The sequence below is a fragment of the Drosophila ananassae genome, chromosome 3R (assembly GCF_017639315.1).
Source record: "Drosophila ananassae strain 14024-0371.13 chromosome 3R, ASM1763931v2, whole genome shotgun sequence".
NCBI classification, from domain to species: domain Eukaryota; kingdom Metazoa; phylum Arthropoda; class Insecta; order Diptera; family Drosophilidae; genus Drosophila; species Drosophila ananassae.
The window spans coordinates 17,663,948-17,685,105 of NC_057930.1; the positions used below are offsets into that span (position 1 = coordinate 17,663,948).

Genomic DNA, 21,158 nt, shown 5'->3' on the forward strand with positions numbered 1-21,158 from the left:
TTTCACTTAGATAATATCTTAGGGCAGGAAATGTATATGTTGCCGTTCTTCCGAACCTAACGCTAGTCATAAGTTGGAGCCGCTACTTGGGAATGCCGAAGGAGCAGGACACTAGTTCGAAATTGTTAAAAATGGTAACAATTATTTGTTCTAAATTGTTTATATTGAATAATATACCACTATTTCATGAATAATATACCATTTTAAACTATCAAATAGACTTTTTATAAGTCCTATATCCAATTTGTAAATACTTTTCAATCTAGTCACGTCCGTAAGACCATTTACAAGAATTCTTATTTTATAAACTCAGAAGTTAAGCCAACTACTATTAGTAGTACAAACAAAAAACAAAGTCCTTGCCACACTGTACTGGTCCGGATTTACCAGCCGGGAAAAAAAAGTTTATTTAAGGCAAATAGCCTTAGGCTGCAACTTGTAAAGTTATTCTTTCACAAAAATCCACACGCACTCCCACATATGAATGTTTCTTACCGCTTCTTAGTCCAAAAATATATGCTTCGTGTGGAGGTGACAGGGTGGGGGAGACGATATATGTTATATGAAAAAATAGAATATTCGACTACGGCCGATGATGATGAATGGTTGGCGTGTGTGTTAGTTTTGGTTAGAACATGTGAAGGAATTCACATCAATTTGTAAGTAACCCATGCAGGGCAGTGGGCGTTTCAGCTTTACACCACGAGGCATGAGTTGCAGCAGCAACAGACTCTGGGATAGCTGTTCACCAAATCGATGACTTTAAGAAACCGAAACCGTTGTCCGGAGTCAGAGACCCGAGCCAGAGAACTGAGACTGGTCACGTATTATTATGGCCACAAAGCTTTGTCGCCCTGCCAGAATTTGATTTCGCTTGCCAAGTTATAGGCGCCTGTGCATTTGACTCCTTAGTCTGGCCTCTGTGACTTCTGTCCCATCTCCTCTCCACTCTGGTGATGTGTCTCCACTGTGGTGTGCTATGCTGTCGTGTCCTGCGCTGGAGTCCTTGTTTGGATTTGGGTGTTGACAACGTCCGTCAGGTCGGCCGATGATGGCGTTTGCTGATAACGTGAGTTTCCCGGACTCTCTCTTCTGGCCAGACCTACTAATTTTTTATGGCCCCTGCTGTGTAGCTTCCCTTTCCCCTTCTTTTCGATTGTGCTTTTTTTTTTGCTGGCCAAATATCAAATTGTTTTTAGAGCAGTCACCGGGTTTCAGCTTTTTTTGTGTCAGCAGCCAGCCACTTTTTATTGTTGTCGTGTTTCTAGTTTTTCACCACTGGCCCTGTAATCTGGTTCGGCGGAGCGATGCCTGCCCCCAGTCGCGCCTGGGATTACAGGCGACAGTGTGGAGGAGGGTGTGCGTGAAACCGCAGCCGGCTAAACGGAACATGGAGACCCGTCCCCGGATTGTGAGACACCTGCAGCGTCACTGCTAGTATTTAACATCTCAATTTTAGTGCTGGCAGTCCATTTGATCCTTGAAACTTTATATGTGACACTGTAGATTTTCCGAGTCATTGAAATTGAAGGAAACTAAGATCAAGTCAACAAGTAACCAATCCTCCTTGAATTCTAAAAATATTGTGATAAATTTTATAAAAAATAGAGACGAGGATAATTTCTTATGGTCAACTAAGTAGTCTAGCTAGAAGGTATACCATTGAAATCTATTCACAGATCATATCGCGTATACGAGGGGTGGTACATGTCAGCTTAAAAGTAGGCTAAAAAAAGTTCTACTCTAATTAAAGTTTCTAATTAATAATCCGATGAAGGTCATATTTCATATTCCTTTAAACGCATCTGAAACCAATTACCTTGATTTTCCTCCATTGGGTTTCAAGTAGCTTAGAATTATATTTTGCAAGCAAAGTCATACGCATTGTTACACAAGAATCTCAAAAGCTTACATAAGCTAATCTTACACCTTCACTCGCAAACTCACATGCACGCTCCCCTCCAGGATGAGCGGCCATCAGACCAATTTTCCATCTGCCTGCACTAAGAGGTGACCAATTGTGGAATTTAAAGTCATCAAAATATTTGCCATTGCACCAGAATTCAAATTGATAAATTACGAAAATACTAATTAAGACCCCGAGTGTTGTTGTACGACATTGCATTTCTCCATGAAATTATGGCAAGATATTACGATATTAATAATTTCCATAACCCGGCACACTCTTGTCTCTGTTGTAGTCAGGAGCCGCTTAAGTTCATGTCATTTGTCATATTTGAATTTTACACTTCCTTCCGGTCGTCGGCTCCCTTGGAATTGCAATTTGCCAGCGTCCTCGGCAGGATTACCCCGCTGCAGCCCCAACCCCCCAGATCGCAATCATCTTACTCCCCCCAAATGGCTCACCCATTATAATTAACCAAGTTGCTCGAACCACCCGTCATCGTCATCGTCCTCGGCCCGTCATGGGCATGACAAATATCTTCAATTGCAGTTCCTGCCTATCTGCGGGATGCATCTCAGTAGGGCGGTGTACACAGTTGCATTTTCTGTTGCCGTTGCTGTTGATGTTGCTGTTGCTGCTGCAGTGGCAGTTGCATATCCTCAGATGCCTCGAATGTCCACCAAGTTTATGCAAATTTCGTCGTCGTTGCCTTGATGCCGACATCCTGATTCTCGCTTACTGCCTACTTTAGATAAATTCCAGTGATTATAGATGCTCAATTGCACGTGCCTACGAACATGTGCACTCACATACATCCATTTATATGTATATACATACCTATATCTTAAGGTATATATCTATGTGGACATAATTCTGCCCATGAGTGCGTGCGATGGGGGATTTTGCTAAATTGATTTGAAATTTAGTATTTAGATGACTTTCGTGAATTTTGCATGTTGCTGCCCGAATTATTTTCTTATTAATTATACATCTTCTAATGAATACGAAATTAATTATGGCCCCTATTCTAAAATGTGTGTGCAATCGATGTACAGTCAATTTTATGAAATAGCTTTCCGATTTTCATGATTAATTACGTAACAAGATGAATGCCCTAAATGATGTCACTGATATGAATAGACAACCTTTGAAAATCAATTAAGTGAACAAATCTGTAAAAATTAATCAATCAGCCTCCAAAATAGGCAACCAATATCTACAGACAAAGGAAAAATTGATATGGGCTTGGATTGAAATGAGTACCTCCATCATATAGTCATGAAACTCAAATTAAAATTGTCAATTAATACAAAACATCGATCAACCCTTGAAACACATTGTACATGTGTACATTAACCCATTGTCGCAAAACCCATTCAAGTGAAATATGAGACCCGTAACTGTGAATAGAAAATGCAAACAGTTGGCAAACACTTTTCAACAATTCCTGAATCAGTTTCTTGTTACAGCTTTCCTAAATGTTTCCCATCTTTAATCAAAACAAATGGTCAAGTTTTCTGAAAGCAAGTCGACTGTGAAAAATTCTTATTAAGTTTGAATGTTTTTTAAACTTAAAAGAAAAATAATTACCTACTTGCATTATTTCCAATACAATTGTTAATAGCAAACTTATTTATTAAATTTAATTTACAATCCTAACATTAAGCATTATTTTATAGCAGTGCAGGTATATTGCTTTTGTCTTCCATTTCTATTGAGGGCGTAAAAGTTCTTGGCGATCCTTTATGAAAGTGTTCATGTGTATTGCATTAGATTTGATTTCCAGCTCACTTTACACACTTGATTTCAATTACAAAGTTTCTTCAGTGGCATGTGGAGCGTAGTTGGGGGCTCTTGGCTAACGAGTAAAAAATTCCGACTGCACCACACATGCCCCATTCGAGGGTGAATTGCAATTACCCCTTGTATTAGTTCTGGAGAACCTTGACTTAAGTAACCAGCCACAAGTTGCATGTTTGCAGCGCGTAAATTTTTTCCGTTTATAGCCGAGACAGACAATCGAATGAGAAAGTTGTATTTTATGTGCGGACAATAAATGGTTGGGGGCTAAATGTCAATACCCAGTGCATATAAAATGAGGGGTATATTTTTCCATTCCAAAGAAACCTAAAACTTTCTTAAAATTTAAATAAATTACAAGAAAGTAAGCTTCTTGGATAACTAGTGGCATATATAAACATTTTCATCTTCATAATAGGTATCTCTAGTCTATATCCCTGAATACCTAGTCCTAGGGAGTTTAATTTATTTTCTGCTTGCATTGTGCGGCGGAAGTAGTTAAAATTGAAGAGGCGGACACGCCTCCTCGGAACTACTTAGATGCTAATGATACATTTAAATGAGGAAATCTACAGGCAAAAAGACTTCATACACTTAATCCTGTAGCATATACAAAACAAATCCACCTTGACCACTTCTGACACTAGTTCACCCAAAAAAGAGTTCTGTGAAAAGCATAAATAGAAAAGTATTAAGGACCATCACAGTGCCAAGCACACTTGGAACTTACGCCTTCGGTTTAAAAAACTTTCCACAGACAAGAGGCTCAAGCACATTACCCAGACACCAAATACAGAGCTCAGGGGCTATGACAGTTTGGAAAATCAGTAGACTGTTGGCTCCATAAAGTGTCATTAGCTAAAGCGGTGGAGTAGTTTACTTTGGACTTGGATTCACGAAATGGGTTTAGGAAACAAAACAACCAAACCAAAGAAATTTTTTGATTTAAAAAAATATAAACTTTAAACTAAAATAAAAATGCAGCACTTTAAGGATGCATTTCTTAGGACGTTCCTTTTAGTCTTTTCTTTATTTGAAGGATGCATGGTGTATAATTCGTATAAAATATATTTATTTTTATTTAAAATAAGTTGTATCCTTCAATATAAATATTGATTAACTTTCTCTGATGATTTTTTCTGGGTCCACATTGATGTTGCCTCGATGTCGTCGCTGTTTATCTATTTGAAGTATTTGAAAAAGCAAGCTTCGTTTGGCTTTGTGGTTGGATTTTAATATTGGCACTAAGTAGCTATCAGAACGTCGCCGGACCATTCAAAATGAAGTGGCTAACTTGTTTATTATTGTTATTATGACTCTACTTCTCTATGGCTCTTTATCTCCATCGGGTTTTTCTTTTCGCAAGTTTTGTGCTGCAAATAGTTGAGTTTTTCGAGTGTCTGCTTTTCGACAATGTTGAATGGTATTTTCTTTTAATTAAAAAGCAAATTCCGACCGTCTCTGTCATTAGGCTGATTGAAAACTAGAGATATACTCCATGGAAGTAGATGGCTTTCAGGCAGCTGGTCGAGGACCGCACCGGACCGGACCAGGCCGACTCCCAAGTAAGCAATTTTCCCAAAAACAGTAAATAACAAATAACTGCATACCGTGTCGATTTTTAAGTGCTTCGCCTGAAATGGTCGAGCTGGCGCAGAAAAAAAGGGGAAAAAACTGCGAGTAAACTAAAAAGTTGAACTGCCAGTTGAAGGCGCCCTCTGCTCCTTCGACCTCTGCAATGTGTCCAAATAAGCACTTGGGCCATGAAATGCCAGCCGCATAATGACCACGGTCGGGGTCTTATTTTCGTTTGCATGTGGGGAGCATGGACTATTCTAACCCTTCGTGTCGATATGTTCACATTGCCTAATGACTTTCATACCGACATGTGCCATGCACTTTGTGCGTAATACTTCTAGGGAAATAATAGACCTGGTCAACGTATGCGTGTTGGTAAGATGGGAACAGCTAATTGAAACAACCATTAGAACCTAGTCAAACTTTACAACAAAAAAAATGTATTAATAAATAAAACTTCTTTCAATTCTTTTTTTTTACTGAATATATGAATACAATTTAATAAGTGACTATCAGTTTATAAAAACAAATGTTTAATTAAAATGAATTTTTAAGTACAGGTATTCAAAGTATGTAGAAAAAATAGAAAAAAAAGTAGGGAATTTCATGCTCTAATTATAAATATCTCAGCCAAATTGATTAACCTCTCGGCTAAAATATTTCACATTCCACTAAATTAAATTATACATTTTCTGTTGATTTACTGACAATTGGAAACATTCTTTTTTTATTATCTTTTGAAATAACAAAACCTCTATAATTGATATACAATAGTGACGCCAACTAAGCATTCGGTATGGCTGCATTATTTCGAGTCCCAATCGATTGCATTTTCTGTGTGGAAATGTGATCTTTGAAGCAGCGGAAAATCGACAATTCGGTCAGTGAAAACAAAAACTAGCGCCGCAATTAATTTTTCGCGCAAACCGTGCAAATAATCAAAAATTGGAATGAGCCCCGATGTATCGTAGCCCCGGCAGCTGATCTGGTTGTTGTTTTTAATGCAGTTGCGTCACAAAAATAGAAATACAACACCCCAGCCAGTGGCTGCGTTGAGATGGTCCCAAAATTGTTATCCCGTGATTGCGGCGAGTTTTGGGTGGTTTTGCTTAGAGACCACTCTTCACTGCCCCCTATCCACTGGATGCCCCTTTCTCGCTGCCCGCTACGCAGTTGGCAGTCATGAAACAATAATGTCCGCAAATTGACGCCACAAGCTGTTGGTTCAATGAGAATGCCCACCCACGCACATACCACCCACCGACCCACCCACGCTAACTCACTCCAGTTACCTAGGATGCACATGCAGCTGCGTCTGCAGCACTTCCTCTACGACGCCATATTGAATTTGAGCCTATGACGGAGCCTACGAGGGTCCATTGCTCCTCTGTCTTCCCTACATGAACCCGAGCAGGAACCCGTGCCCAAGCTCCAGGCTGTTCGGCCCTCCCTGCCTGTTTTCCTCATTGTTTTGGTTCTGTTTTTATTTGCCAGCTTGCTTTCTGCTGGTTAGCTGGTCGAATTTCCCGAAATTTGCAGCTCTCAGGCAATCTCTATACTGGGAGAAATTAAAATGGTTTTAATATGCTCAAATACCTGAAAATAAGAAACTTCTCAAGATAGGTGGAGAAAAATATGTATCTCTCTTATTAAAAGTTAAGTACAAAAACAAAATAAAATAATTTTTTTAAGTGAAATTCGCTGGAGTCATCGAAGTGCTTGTCATCGACGGAAGCAAATTGGCTCCCCTCACCCGCATAACGTGGACAGCACGTGCCATAATTATCATAAGAGTTGCGACTGGCCTGGCAACTTGTTGTTTAAAATGCATTGTGATTTGCTTGAAATCAAAAGTTCGTGTAGATTTGTTTGCAGCCCACTGCTTTCAGAGAGTTCTGGCTTCGAAATCGAAAATAAAAATCAACCAAATATTCACTGACAAAGGGGCAACGGTGCGTATACGCAATGACCGCAAACGAGAAGTGGGTAGTATAATTGATTGAATAAAATGAAGGATATTCATACCTTTATTCCACCATAAATATTCTCTGAAACTTTTCAAGCTTAAACATTTTTTATATATAATATTATTCCTTAAGAAACTACGATATAGAAAAAAAATATTGGATCCCTATACAAAAGAATAAACCTTTCCCTCTTTTTTCTTCAAATTATTGTATTAAAATCCTACCATGGCTATAAACAAATTAGCCAACAAACCAAACAAAACAGTACCATAACCCGGCAGGTTTATTATAAAAGTCTTACCAATAAATACCAATTAATATTTTATCCGCAATATAAACCACCCAAGCTATAAAACAATTTGTGGTTTTTTAGAATCTGGCTTCACGTTAAAACAAAACAACGAAAAAACGTGAAACTGTGGCAGAAATAACAATAACAAAAATTGTACAATGTGGTTTAAGGACTCGCCACAGCTAAAACAATTCAGCCAATAAAATAAAGGATAAAAGGACCAAAAAGCATTTATTCAAATCAAAACGAATATGGAGCCCTGTCCAAAACGGAAAGAAATCTAGTTTGGAAAATCCCGGAAACTAAACTGGGGTCGTCACACACTCGATTGGAGTCCCACCCCTACCACATATGTATGTAGTCCCCACAACATGGTCGACATCCCTTCACACGCACTGTTTGCCATAATGTTTTGTGAAGTTTTTTCTTTTTGGCTTTTTTGTTTTTCTGGTTTTTTGCTGCCCTTTTTTGTTGCTTTTATTGGTCTGTCATGTTTATCTTGGCAAGTTGTTTTTGTTTGCCATGTAATCGAGTCAATTGTTTCCGCTCCGTCGATGGGGCAATCGACTGCGTCGGGTTTTATGCGTTTTTTGTTTTCTGTTTTTTGTTTCTTTGGTAAAAAGAAACTTTTGTTTTCCGTGTTGCTGTTCCATGGTGTTGATACAGCCAACATCCGTCCGGCGAATTGTTGCCTGAGGGCGTTGCTGACATGGGTTAATAAGCTTGTGGGTCTGTCACTTTTGACAGAGATGAGCAACCCGAATATTAAATTAAGTGTTTGCAGCTTTTGCCCAAGCCTTTCCTTAATGAGAGCATAATTTATAGGAATTTTTTTTACACCGATTTGGTTTTGCTTTCAAGGGATATTATCCATCAATGGAATAGGGAAGGACTTCCAAAACGAGCAAGTCTATATCATTATTAATTTTCCCCAGATTCTTGAGCTTCTTGACTTTTAACGATTCGGGACCCTTTTTGAAATGACGAAGAATGCTGGGATGCCCAATATGGCCCCCAGCGATGGCTATATATTTGCCATATATATATTTATATCCGATTCTTGAACGGAATACCTTAAACGAATTGTGGATCGATTCTTTATCATTCTGCATCAAAATCTAAGAACGAAGTATTTTTTAGATTTTTCGTCCCATTTTCTGGGGGATCCCCTTCGAAATGATGAAGAATGCTGGGATGCCCAATATGGCCCCCAGCGATGGCTATATCTTTGCCAATTTCCATCCGATTCTTAAACGGAATACCTTAAACGAATTGTGGATTGATTCTTTATTATTCTGCATCAAAATCTAAGAACGAAGTATTTTTTAGATTTTTCGTCCCATTATCTGGGGGATCCCCTCCGAAATGATGAAGAATGCTGGAATGCCCAATATGGCCCCCAGCGATGGCTATATCTTTGCCAATTTCCATCCGATTCTTAAACGGAATACCTTAAACGAATTGTGGATTGATTCTTTATCATTCTGCATCAAAATCTAAGAACAAAATGTTTTTTAGATTTTTCGTCCCATTATCTGGGGGATCCCCTTCGAAATGATGAAGAATGCTGGAATGCCCAATATGGCCCCCAGCGATGGCTATATATTTGCCAATTTTCATCCGATTCTTAAACGGAATACCTTAAACGAATTGTGGATTGATTCTTTATCATTCTGCATCAAAATCTAAGAACAAAATATTTTTTAGATTTTTCGTCCCATTTTCTGGGGGATCCCCTTCGAAATGATGAAGAATGCTGGGATGCCCAATATGGCTCCCAGGGATGGCTATATCTTTGCCAATTTCCATCCGATTCTTAAACGGAATACCTTAAACGAATTGTGGATTAATTCTTTATCATTCTGCATCAAAATCTAAGAACGAAGTATTTTTTAGATTTTTCGTCCCATTTTCTGGGGGATCCCCTTCGAAATGATGAAGAATGCTGGGATGCCCAATATGGCCCCCAGTGATGGCTATATCTTTGCCAATTTCCATCCGATTCTTAAACGGAATACCTTAAACGAATTGTGGATCGATTCTTTATTATTCTGCATCAAAATCTAAGAAAAAAATATTTTTTAGATTTTTCGTCCCATTTTCTGGGGGATCCCCTTCGAAATGATTAAGAATGCTGGGATGCCCAATATGGCCCCCAGTGATGGCTATATCTTTGCCAACTTCCATCCGATTCTTAAACGGAATACATTAAACGAATTGTGGATTCTCCTTAGAATCAAAATCTAAGAAGGAAATATTATTCAGGGAAAGGACAGGGTCTACCCTGCCCATCCGATCCTCTAGCGGAATACCTTCAAATATTAAGTTTATCACATTTTAATCTTTGTTTAATAGATCTCTGAATAAATATAAAATTATTTAAGCTGGGACTTTAAGTAATGTTGACATTTTGTAATGTTTTTATTGTTGGTAATTTATTTTATAACTGTACAATATAATCTGAAATTTAGTTGCCTAGATAAGCGTACAAACAACTTAATATTTCTATAATTTTGAAAGGAAAATGAGTTTTTTTACAAATTATAAATCTCAAAATGTATACATTCATATTTCTGTTGCCTTCTTTAAAGGGCACATTGAAGTGGATCAGCAATGAAGGGTACAATTTTACCGTTATTTTGCATATAATAACATTGCTGAAGATCCTTGAATTTGGTAGAAATTCAATTGATAAAACTAAAAAAATTAATTTAAAAAATAGCGCCCTCCTCCTCGATTCTCATAGGTTGCACTTAAGCAAGCCGGAAAACTGAAAATAAAATCTTTTATTTTTTGTTTATTTCGTTTCTTGTTTTTGTAATGTTTATTGTTTTTGTTGTTATTGTACTTTTTGTTGTAAATTGCTTTTTCTATTGTAGAGTTTCAGTTTCTATTGTAATTTTTTTTTTAAATGTTTTTTGTTGTAATATTTTTTTTTTATGCATGCGTGGCTTGGAACACGTGTCCCTGCCATACTTCCACAACTCTTTTACAAGAAACTGTAAGTTGCGATTGAAGCAGTCAATGCGTGTTTGCGCATTTCCCTTCATAAATATCTGCCATTGCTGGGGGCCATATAGTATTGCCCCCTCATTAATTTCACATAAAATAATATCGAATCGAAATTGGCCAAGGTACAGCCAGTGAAGCGCAATAGGATTAAATAAATTATTTGGAATAGAACAAAGAAATTTATTCTTGTACTCTTAGATGTGGTGCCATCACTCCGACCATGTATGGCGTGATCACTCCAGTGATTGCACCAATGCCGTTGGTGATCGTTGGCCGTTGGCCCTGAAAGTGACCGCATAGTTGGGACTTATGTACATAGAACTTAGTTTCATGCTGGAATAGAAGGCACCCATAAGACCCATGCAGATGGTGAAGAAACCGACGACATGGACACGACAACAGCCGGAATAGGAGGCGCCCACCATGAAAATGACCGGGCCTAGGGATGCGGCGACGGCTTCCTGTAGCTTGGAGGAGTCTGCAAGAAAGAGTAAGTTACATACAAGATATCTACAAAACAAGCCACCTGACCACCACCTAACACCTAGTTTACATCACTCGTTTGCCGGGACCCAGGCGGCCAGAAAACCATGCCGCCCAGGAAGATCGCCAGAGAGAAAGAGCAGAGTGAACACGACGGTGGAGAGAATGCCAATGACCAGGATCCATACACCGCCAAATTTCGCTCCCAGCATACCGCCAGGAATATGCGTGACGATGTGACCAGTAAGAAGGAAGACAGAATCAGGACCTGCAGGTAATACGTCCCTTACGTGGCGGATCGAATAAAATAGTTTGTTCTCAAATTTTGACGCAGAATTATGGAAAATCGATCTGCAAATTATTCAAGGTATTCCGCTTCAGAATCGGATAAAAATAGTCCATCTTAAAGAGGGGGCCTATATCTCTGCCAGTTCTCATCAGATTATCAATATTTTAATTATTTCGAATACATTTTATATTTTTTCAAATTGTTTGAGGGAATCCCTTGCAATATTCATAGGCAAATGGTTCTTAGCCAAAAAATCCTTATATTTGCCATCGTTTGATGGCATTTTTATTTCTCTACAACACACAGCTTTAATTTTGAAGAGAGGCCTGCCTCACAAAAAAAGTTTTTTACCCGCTCTACTTAACATTCCCGTCAGCCATTTCCACCCACAAATTTGGGTTTCTTGTGTTGGCAGGCTTGGCGTCAATTACCGGGCCATAATTAACCCTTATTTGTACATTTTATAGCCAGCACCGTAAAAGGGCCATTTAAATTACAAAGCGCAATACAAACCATAGCCATTTGGCAGGACGACGATGTCGTTTGTTAATCGGCTGCTTGCATTTCCCGCGACTCCAACGACCTGAAATTTCGAGGAGCCGCGTTCTGGACGCCGAATTGTCTGAGGTGGAATGTTTATGCGTTGAGTAGCATTTAACTTTAAGGCGAAATTGGCCGGCAGTTGCCTTGAAGCGGCTTACACATTGAGTGAGCTGCGGGCAAGCGGCTTAACTCCCATAATCCAAGTATCTGGCCCGAACGCAGCCCAGACACTTGACCCTTTCACCATGGCTCCACCTCCTCCCATCCCCAGTTTCGAATTCCATAGCCCGGCCTTTTTTATGTTGGTTACTAAAGGCCCACAGAGTGTGTATTTTGATGCGGGATGTGCTCATCGAAGTGGTCGGAAACAGAACAAAACGCAGTCCAAAATTTGCTTGTTAGGTCATAAAAATTCAATGGCTTTGGGCCTGTATCTGTATTGATCCAGTTTTAAAATTTTCTGAAAATTCGCTAAAGGTTTAGTTTAAGTTGATAATTTAATAAACGGGTTAAGAGATTTACTAATGGTTATTGGGTATATTAATTGACTTTACTGGAAAAATATTTTTGATATTATGGATAGATTTATTGTCTTTTACTGCCTTTAGTATTAAGAAGCCTTTAGCTTTTTTAGTTTAAATTCAATTTTTATTATTATACAATATTATATTTAAATAGTTCCAATTTTTCAGTTATTTTTATGACTAGTTTTAGGCCTAAAATATTTCACTGAATGATTGCAAGCCTTTTCACTATTCTAATTATCCTTTCTAGCATTCTTTCTTTTTTTCCCACTGGACATAGTGGACATTTGCTCCATTGAGGAATAGCCGGTAGAAGTGGAGTCCCTGCTCCGTTGATAGGTGTGACGTGGCTTTTTGGTTTCCCAAAAACGAATCAGAAACAGGACTTCAGCCTTCAAGGCCATCTTAGGGGTTATCTGCAAAGAAGGATCATATCCATTAATAGGTTATAGCTTTGAAGTGGAAATACTCTTTCTTACTTTTTCTTTCAGGGCTATGCGCTGCACATGCCTCAGGAACTCGCCCACTCCAATTATAAATGCAATAATCACTCCCACTATGAGCACCACGAACAGTCCACCCACCGATTCCATATCAAGTTTGCCGTCATCGACGGGCTCGGGTCCTGTGTCACTGGAACTATCATTTGTGTTGAGCCATTTGTTTCGAAAATAGTACAGTCTTCCTTTTTCGCTGAGCCTGAGAATCCCCACGCTTAGATTGGAACGAAACTGGGAGTCTGTAAAGATAGGGGACAAATATTTTTAGAATTTTGAAATTCGCACAACTCTTTGAAACTTACTAAGCGGAACAGCTATGCCATAGTGCTTCTGGCCGAAAGCTTCCCCGATCTGGATTAGATCGAGGTTTCGCTGAACGTGGTACTGCAGGCTGGTGGTCTCCATCAGGAAGGCGTAGGTGCCCTTGCTCACCTTGACACGCTTAACACCCTCTTCGTTGCTCTTGGTGAAGGCATCCGGCTTGAAGGATAGCATTTTGTTCCAAGCCATCCGGTTCTCAGTATCATTTGAATCGGAAAAATAGACCGAGGTGGCGCCTCCTCGAATGGTGCCAAACTGCACTTTGTTCTGGTCGACGAGATCATGGAGGGAGGCTATGTCATTAGAGATCTTTGACGAGGTGACGAAGGCCGCCAACTTGGCAATGTAGGTTTGCGAGACGAGCAGGGCGAAGATCCACCAGAATGCGGTCAACAGGCGCATGGGAACGCCCCTTAAATGGAATCAGCAGTAGTACTGGCTATCATATGATCTCCTTTAGCTCTCTTACCTGGGCAAAAGGTCGCATCCCTGGTTAAGCATGGAGCCCAATACCAGCCACAGAGTATTTCGCATATGCCATATATTCTCCTGTTCCAGTTCATTGTTTTCATTTTCCACCGGCTTCTCCCACTCCAATCGATCCATTCGGCCAGTTATAATCAAGGCAATTGCACTGATCACCATGGCTATGATAACATACAGCCAGACCTCAAAATTGTAGGGTTTAAGGAATCCGTATTCGTTTGGCTCAGGTGGAGGTTTCTTGTAGGCGAGGATGCTGATGCCCAGTTGCATGAAGGGGACCGTGAAGTCCACAACCGATCGACGAGCCTGGGTGATGGTCAAGTCACAAATTCCTATTTGTGCATGCTAAGGAAAAAGGTTATTAGAAATATAATGTTTAATTAAATATACTATTTTCTTACATTATCAATCAAGGCTCGAATAATTCCATCCCATTCATCGGTGGTCGGATCGTAGCTTCCATACTTATTATCCTTCACTGGCTCGAAGTCGAACTCGAATTTACATTCCTGGGCCAAATCGTAAATAAGGTCCACTACATAGCCCTCGAAGCGATCGTTTCCCTCGTAGTGAACACCCTCTGGTTCTTCACTAAAATGGTAATCTGTATTTAATATTAACACACATTTAACACTGAAACATTTTGTTGGAAACCAACCGCCAACTAAAGTAGGGTTCACCCACACGCGTTGCAATCTTATAGCGGACAGGTTTCTGGGAGAAGTCCACTTTGTCCTCCAGCCGTTTCTGCTTCATGGCCTGGGTAGAGTTTTCCCTTATCTTCTCATAGCTGACAAGTTGAAATTCCTTGTTCCAGATATAGTTCACCCGATCGATAATGGGATTATAAACGTCCAGATTAAAGTCATCCCGCTGGCCATCAGCATTTATATGTAGTTTTTGGGTCTTGAAAGGAGGCTTGGCTTGCTTCGGGGATATCTGGAATTTTTAAATAAATATAAGATTCCTATTCTTTCCTAAATACAAAAACATACATTCTTCATTTGTTCAACCAATCGTGGTCCTGGTTGCCAAAATCCTAGACCACACCTGGTCTGGGGCGCGTAGAATCCAGACCGTTGACTCAACTCAAGAAGAGCGTTGTAGAACAAAACCACTGAGTCGTAAAGTAGTTGGGTTTCCAGCGAATTAAACTTTAAATATAGGTTAAAATAAGAAATAGTATTTTCATAAGAAAAAATAAGAAATAGTATTATCCTACCCTGTCGTCTACTTCATTGTCAAATACATCGATTTCATCGTGAACTGGCGGTGGAATGTAGTTTCGTATCCTGATGGCGGCAATCGATACAGTGAATTCCTTTGAGTAGAAACGATCTATTCCACTAATATGAGTATCCAGATTCGTTAAAAACAAATGCTGTAAATATTTAAATTATTTTAATAAACGGTTTTGGGTCTCAAGATGTTCAAAACTTACATTAAATGCACCGGTCATGTTAAATCCAATAGAGGCGTTGATTACATTTACTAAAATATCAGGGGGGCAGTCGAGGAGCACATACTTTTCATTGGCAGTACTGATTTGTTTCCAGAGAACCCGGTAGTCATCGCCACGTTCAAATTGCCGAATTTTAATGCCTGTCTTGTGGAGCTGCTTCCAGGCCAATATGTGCTGAAGCCGATTCAGATCTAGGGAAGTATAATTAGATCAAAGATATGAAAGTACATAGAGATGCAATACCCACTGGTGCCTTTCTCGTAGACAAGGGTGAAGGAATTCCAGTTGAAACTCTTACTAGCCAAGACATCCAGTATGGCAGTGGAGAGAATCAATTCCATGGGCGCCACATTAATGGTCATCTGGTGGTTAAGACCTTCCCTAGCCGACTTTTGGGGCGGCCAATCGAACTGCAAGTGGGGTATACCTGTCGTATTACAGAGCACCTCCACGATGTCTGAATGTAAACAGAGAAACATAAAGATTTTGTATTTAATGAGAGTGAGAGATAAATCAATTGCCTTGGCTATTTTGTTTAGAATTATGCGGGGAACTAACAAAACACACAATAACCATTCCGAGCAAAACACAAAGAGCACAAAACCTAAAAATCAAATGCGATTTTTCTTGGCAATTGTTCAAATTGTCTCCGTCTAGCAAACTATAGAGATCTGAAGCCAGAAGGCATCATTTTAATGGCAAACATGTGTGAGTGTGTTTAGATGATTTGAAGAATCATTAACGAGGTTGACGAGCCTTTAGAGATTCGTCCAAGACTCTCAGCCGAACCGTGACAGACTCTGCTCCGCGCCCTCCATTTGTCTCTCTGTATTATCCAAATGGAATTTATATATGTTTCAGCGTGGTGCTGCAGACTGGCATTATTTTGTGACGGCAGACCATAAGATTTTGTTTAAAAATAATTTAATGATGGGTATGTTGACTAGAAAGAAGAAAGCAACTTACCGCTGTTTGTCTTTGAACTTGGTCCGAAAATAGCCACCACACCATTTCCAATCAAGTCACAAGCTAAGGAGTAAAATCATAATGTCTCCCAATAAATTCCTTACATTTCACCAACTCACAGATCTCTTGCAGGACAATGCTGTCGTCTATAGTCAGATAATGCTTGATGGCATCCAACTTCAAGCTGGGATTTATTGCATTCACTTCCTCCACTGCCGCATCGAAGGCTTCGGCCAGCTTCATCTCCGTATCGAAAAAGATGGCTCCTAAAGGAAATCACATTTCGTAAATGACTTTTACAGACAATCGAAAAACACACACTAACCGACTCTCAAAACCAGGACCTCATCGTTGGCGTAACTGGATAGCGCCAAAGTGGCAAACAGGAAAAACCGTAACGCGAACATCGTGTCATCTGTGGCAGGTCATAATTAGGTCAGTTTTTAACAAGTGATTCAGTTCACAGCACTTGGTCCGACATTCGAGATTCGTATAGGAAATATATTTGGATCTTTTCCGATCGCTCGACACACAAAAAATAAATGGACTCGATCTGTTCGGGGGAAAAGTTGGCCAAGCACTGGGGAGGCCGCACAAAAAATACGTTTTTTGGAGCGAATCTACGAGAGAACTTTTTGTTTTTACGTCAAGCACAACCACTGCCGTGAGTGCCGGAGTCTCATTTGTTCGGCGGACGGAGTGATCTCCTGCGATCTCTAGCTGGAAATGAACCAATAAATATGTGTGCTCTAAAATTAGGCGAGACGGACGCCTCCACAACGGGATAAGTGGTGCATCACATGCTTAAAAAATGGCTTTAAAAAATTAGACGAAATATTACATATGAAATCCGGAAATAAAACAGAACTAGAATGAGTATAATTTATACTATATTTCCCATTGCTTTCCTGCTAAAAATTTATCTTTGATGCTGTGTAAACTTTAGAAAATTAAAAAATTTTTATCGGAAAATAGATCTATCAACACCACATCAGCCCATCTTCAATTAAGTAATTAGCATTTAATTTCTACAATTCTCTGTTTATAATCTTTTGGTGTTTTTTTTGTCACGCTTTTAAAATGTTTATATAGTTTTAAATTTAGAACTGGGCCCCTTATTTGTTCCTTTCCGTTCCATATATACAATAGTATCTTTAATAAAGATACATATATTATTAAAACAAAATATTTTAACTGAATAGCTTCATAATCTTTTAACATTAAAAGATATTTTATGTGCAATTATTATAACATTTTATTGAAACCTTTTTTCAAACAATATTGTCAAAGTACTTCAACTAGCCGTCTTGCTGCGGCTCTTTTCCTTGGAACTTCGTCTTGAATCTGAGGATCTCCGGGAAGTCGACTTGTCGCTGCTACTGGAGATTCTTATTGGTTTCTTGCGGACCCAGAACTTGAGGGCAAAAATAAATTCCGCCTTCAGTGCCTCCCAAGGAGTAACCCGCTCTTCGACCGCCACATGCTGCACATTCCAAAGAAACTCGACTATTCCCAGGATGACACCGGTCAGGACGCCACCAGCTAGCACCAGGAAAACACCACCCAGTTCTATGATGGACAGCTCGTCGCCGTCCACCTCGTGTGCGGCTTCGCAGGTGACATTGTGCTTTTTCCACCATTTGTTCTTTAGCTTATAGAGCTCGCCCTTCTCACTCAGCTGCAGAATGGAGACACTGAGGTTGGTCCGATAGTCAGCGCCTGTTCAGGATGGGAGAAGATTAGCTAGAGGACTGCATATCTATCAAAATTCACTCACCCAAGGGCACAGCCAGGCCGTAGTGCTTCTCACCGATCGTCCCACCTATTTGGGTTAGATTGCAATTTCGCTCCACGTTGTACGTCAGACTTGTGGTCTCCATCAAAAAGGCATAGCCACCTGCTTCCTTCACGACCCTGGTTACGCCCTCCTTGTTGGTGCTAGTAAAGGCGGAGGGTTCGAAGTCCTTCATTTGGTTCCAAGCCCTCTGATAGTCGGTGTCATTCGACTCGGAGAAGAATAGGGATGTGCTGCCACCTCGCATACTGCCGAAGCTCACTTCATCCTGTTCGATGAGATCCTGCAGGCTTTTGATGCTGCTCTGCCATTTGTTGCTGGTCAGAAAGGCGGCCAAGTTGGCAGTATAAGTACTCAGCATCATTAAGGCAAAGAACCACCACATTCCAGTAAGGATACGCATATGGGGACCCCTGAAAAAATAATTATAGTAATAATAATAGTGTAACAAATAGTCAAACCGACCTGGGAAGAATATCACAGCCCTGTTGCATGATAGAGCCCACCATCAACCAAGTCGAGTTGTTCACATTCCAAATATTCTCCAGTTCATCGGGATCTTTAATTGCCGGATTTGGAGGAAGCCATTCTCGGTAAGACAGCCTACAAACAAGTATCTTCATTATTTATATTATTGTGTTTAATTCTAATGGAGACATACCTGGCAATAAAAACGAAAGCCAAAGTGATCACCAACTGAGCAAATATCATGTAGATCCAGACGTCGCCGGCGAAGGGTTCCAAAAAGGCAAACGGATTCTTCGGCTCTGGGGGTTTCTTGTAATGCAAAATACTAATGCCCAGCTGCATGAAGGGCACTGTGAAGTCAACAACAGACCTTCGTAGCTGTGTAATGGTCAGATCACAAACACCTATCTGGGCATGCTAAAAAATTAATTAAATAATAAGATAATTTGTTTATATGTATTGTTTAAACAACCTACATGATCTATAAGTTTTCGAATAATGCCATCCCATTGCTTGGTCTCAGGATTGTACTTTCCGTTTCCATTCACAATCATGAATTCATAATCAAACTCCATGATTTCGGAGAGTTTACTTATGAGGTCCACAGCATATCCCTCGTACTTCTCTCTGCCTCTGAAGTTTTCATGGTCCTCCCTAAAACATCGAATAATAGATTAATCTTGGAGTAATTATTTTCATTGTCCTAAAACAAACTTCATCATAAAGTAAGGCTCCTCATAGTGGGTAACCACCGTGTAAACTCGACGCTGCTCTGAAAAATCCTGGGTGGATGCTGTGTTTTCTAGCTCCAGGCTGAGGCGTCGTTTTTTTATTCCATTATCGGGGGTCCAGACCATCATGGGCTCGTTCACCGTCGGCTTGTAGATCTCCAGATTGAAGCTTGTCCGCTGTCCATATTCATCCAGCTTCATGTTTTCTGTCTTGAAATTGGGCTCCACATCGTCCTCGGAGATGGTCTTCATTTCGTTGACTATGAAAGGCCCCAGAATCCAGGGAGTGGTACTGCCACAGTACCTATTGGGCGGCTGATACGGCTCCATGGCAGCAATAACTCTCCGGGCAGAGTTGGAAAAGAGCACCACGGCATCGTAGATGAGAATGGGCAACATCGTTTGGTTTCCCAGGATTTGCTTTTGGTTTCAAAGATATGATCAGATATTAATTCATTTTATGATCTTTTAGTGATTTGTACTTACATCCACATCAGTAATACGGGTCTTTTTTCTATCAAAGGGATTCGGGTCTACGTTTTTCAAGCGCACTGAGGTAATGTTTGCCTTAAAGTCTTCATTATAAATGTCCTTTAGCCCGGAGCTATGTGAGTCCAGGTGCGTGAGAAACCAGTTCTTAAAAGAGACAATCATTACAATTAATTATTTTTATTTAGTTTTTTCCCTATTCGCTCACCCTAAAAGGTCCCTGCAACTTAAAGTCCACTGAAACCTTGAGTAGTTCCTTTAGAGTTTTCGGGTCACAATCTAGAATGATCCGGTGCTCGTGAAAGGTTTCGTCTACTTCCTTCCATAGCACTCGATAATCTCCCGCGTAGTCTGCCAGATTTCTGAGCTTCACATAGTCACTATTCAGGGCCTGAATATTCATAAGATCTTGTAACCGGGCCAGACCTATAGGAGGCGCAAAAATAAATAGCCCAAGTAACCCCAATTCGTAGAACTCACCTTCAGGTGTTTCATAAATCAAAGTAAAGGTGCGCCACTCGTAGTTGGTTTTGATGATCTCGTAATAGGCCCGGGATAGAACTGTCAGGGAGGGTGCCACATTGACCGACATTTTATGGTTGAGATGCTCCTGCTGTGTGGCCGTGTCCAACTTCAAATCGTACTCTATGTGTGGAATGCCAGTCGTGTTTGCAATTTGCGCCACAATATCTGTGAAGAAACGGGGGAGCATCACCTCGGTGAACAGATGTCTTTAGCCTTACACTCTAGATGCGAGCGTACCACTGGCTGCCTTTGAACTTGGTCCAAAAATAGCCGCAACGCCATCGGAAATCAGTTCACAAGCTATACGGAAGATATTTATCTCATAAATTTCGTTGTCCAAGCTGCATGGATGCTGTATTTATTCACTCACTCAGCTGCTGCAGGAGAAAACTATCGTTGGTGGGCATATACCTCTTGATCGGGATGAACCGGACGTCGCCGTACTTCATGTTGTTGACATCTCGAAAGGCCTGATCGAAGCTCAGTTCGATATCCTTTTCATTGTCATAGAAAATGGCACCTTCAATCACAAAATCACTAATCATAAACACTAATCAAATAATTTGATCTAATTTTCGAGGACCTACCCACGGAAATTTCATTGCGATCATCTCCGCCAAAGGCGAGTATTGTTTTAAAAAATACAATTATGAAAGGATAAATGTGACCTGGACACAAATGCATTTTTTTTTTGTATTCTACCTCAAAACACTCAAAAGCTAATTGAATTTTCTAAATGCAGCAGCCATTTCGGTATATTCACTTTCCAGTTACATATATATATGTGTATATATGTTCAGATGGGACACACACGCAATCACCAAAAAATTACGCAAAAATTAAAAGTGAAATTATTTTCAGAGATTTTTCCACGCGACACGGCGTCCAGTCTTAAAGCGCCTCGCGCGCCTACTGACTGCCACTGCGGCTGACACGAAATGGAATCCCAGCGGGGGCTCTCTTCTCGCTTCCTCTCATCGGAGACACCGGCCCACGGATCGTATACGTAACGTGCTCTCGG

General features: G+C 40.2%; 2 protein-coding genes across 2 annotated transcripts; both read right to left on the bottom strand.

Annotated features, from left to right (window-relative positions):
* Positions 1–12,522: 12,522 nt before the first annotated feature.
* Positions 12,523–16,820, bottom strand: LOC6498380 (glutamate receptor ionotropic, kainate 2). Its single transcript, XM_032455488.2, has 13 exons — positions 16,455–16,820; positions 16,249–16,395; positions 16,130–16,192; positions 15,411–15,620; positions 15,143–15,354; positions 14,924–15,082; positions 14,697–14,855; positions 14,360–14,640; positions 14,103–14,292; positions 13,685–14,046; positions 13,197–13,627; positions 12,874–13,133; positions 12,523–12,810 (listed from the first exon to the last, which is right to left on the bottom strand). The coding sequence occupies exons 1-13, from the start codon at positions 16,534–16,536 to the stop codon at positions 12,628–12,630; spliced, it is 2,739 nt and encodes a 912-aa protein (XP_032311379.1). The 5' UTR covers positions 16,537–16,820; the 3' UTR covers positions 12,523–12,627.
* Positions 16,821–17,328: 508 nt separating this feature from the next.
* LOC6498379 (glutamate receptor ionotropic, kainate 2) lies at positions 17,329–21,084 on the bottom strand. Its single transcript, XM_001962638.4, has 12 exons — positions 20,725–21,084; positions 20,508–20,657; positions 20,375–20,437; positions 20,093–20,302; positions 19,821–20,038; positions 19,610–19,759; positions 19,107–19,543; positions 18,869–19,046; positions 18,586–18,809; positions 18,390–18,527; positions 17,907–18,337; positions 17,329–17,848 (listed from the first exon to the last, which is right to left on the bottom strand). The coding sequence occupies exons 1-12, from the start codon at positions 20,819–20,821 to the stop codon at positions 17,424–17,426; spliced, it is 2,721 nt and encodes a 906-aa protein (XP_001962674.1). The 5' UTR covers positions 20,822–21,084; the 3' UTR covers positions 17,329–17,423.
* Positions 21,085–21,158: the final 74 nt, after the last annotated feature.

Bases quoted from the DNA above. Each gene is read 5' to 3' on its own strand.
- LOC6498380 (XM_032455488.2), bottom strand. From the start codon at position 16,536: ATGTTCGCGTTACGGTTTTTCCTGTTTGCCACTTTGGCGCTATCCAGT. The intron at 14,856-14,923 runs GTAGGATAATAC...CTATATTTAAAG, and splicing joins ACAATGAAGTAGACGACAGG to TTTAATTCGCTGGAAACCCA. The intron at 14,293-14,359 runs GTTGGTTTCCAA...TTACCATTTTAG, and splicing joins GAACCCTACTTTAGTTGGCG to TGAAGAACCAGAGGGTGTTC.
- LOC6498379 (XM_001962638.4), bottom strand. From the start codon at position 20,821: ATGCATTTGTGTCCAGGTCACATTTATCCTTTCATAATTGTATTTTTT. The intron at 20,303-20,374 runs GTACGCTCGCAT...GTTTCTTCACAG, and splicing joins AAGTTCAAAGGCAGCCAGTG to ATATTGTGGCGCAAATTGCA. The intron at 18,528-18,585 runs GTATGTCTCCAT...ACTTGTTTGTAG, and splicing joins GCTTTCGTTTTTATTGCCAG to GCTGTCTTACCGAGAATGGC.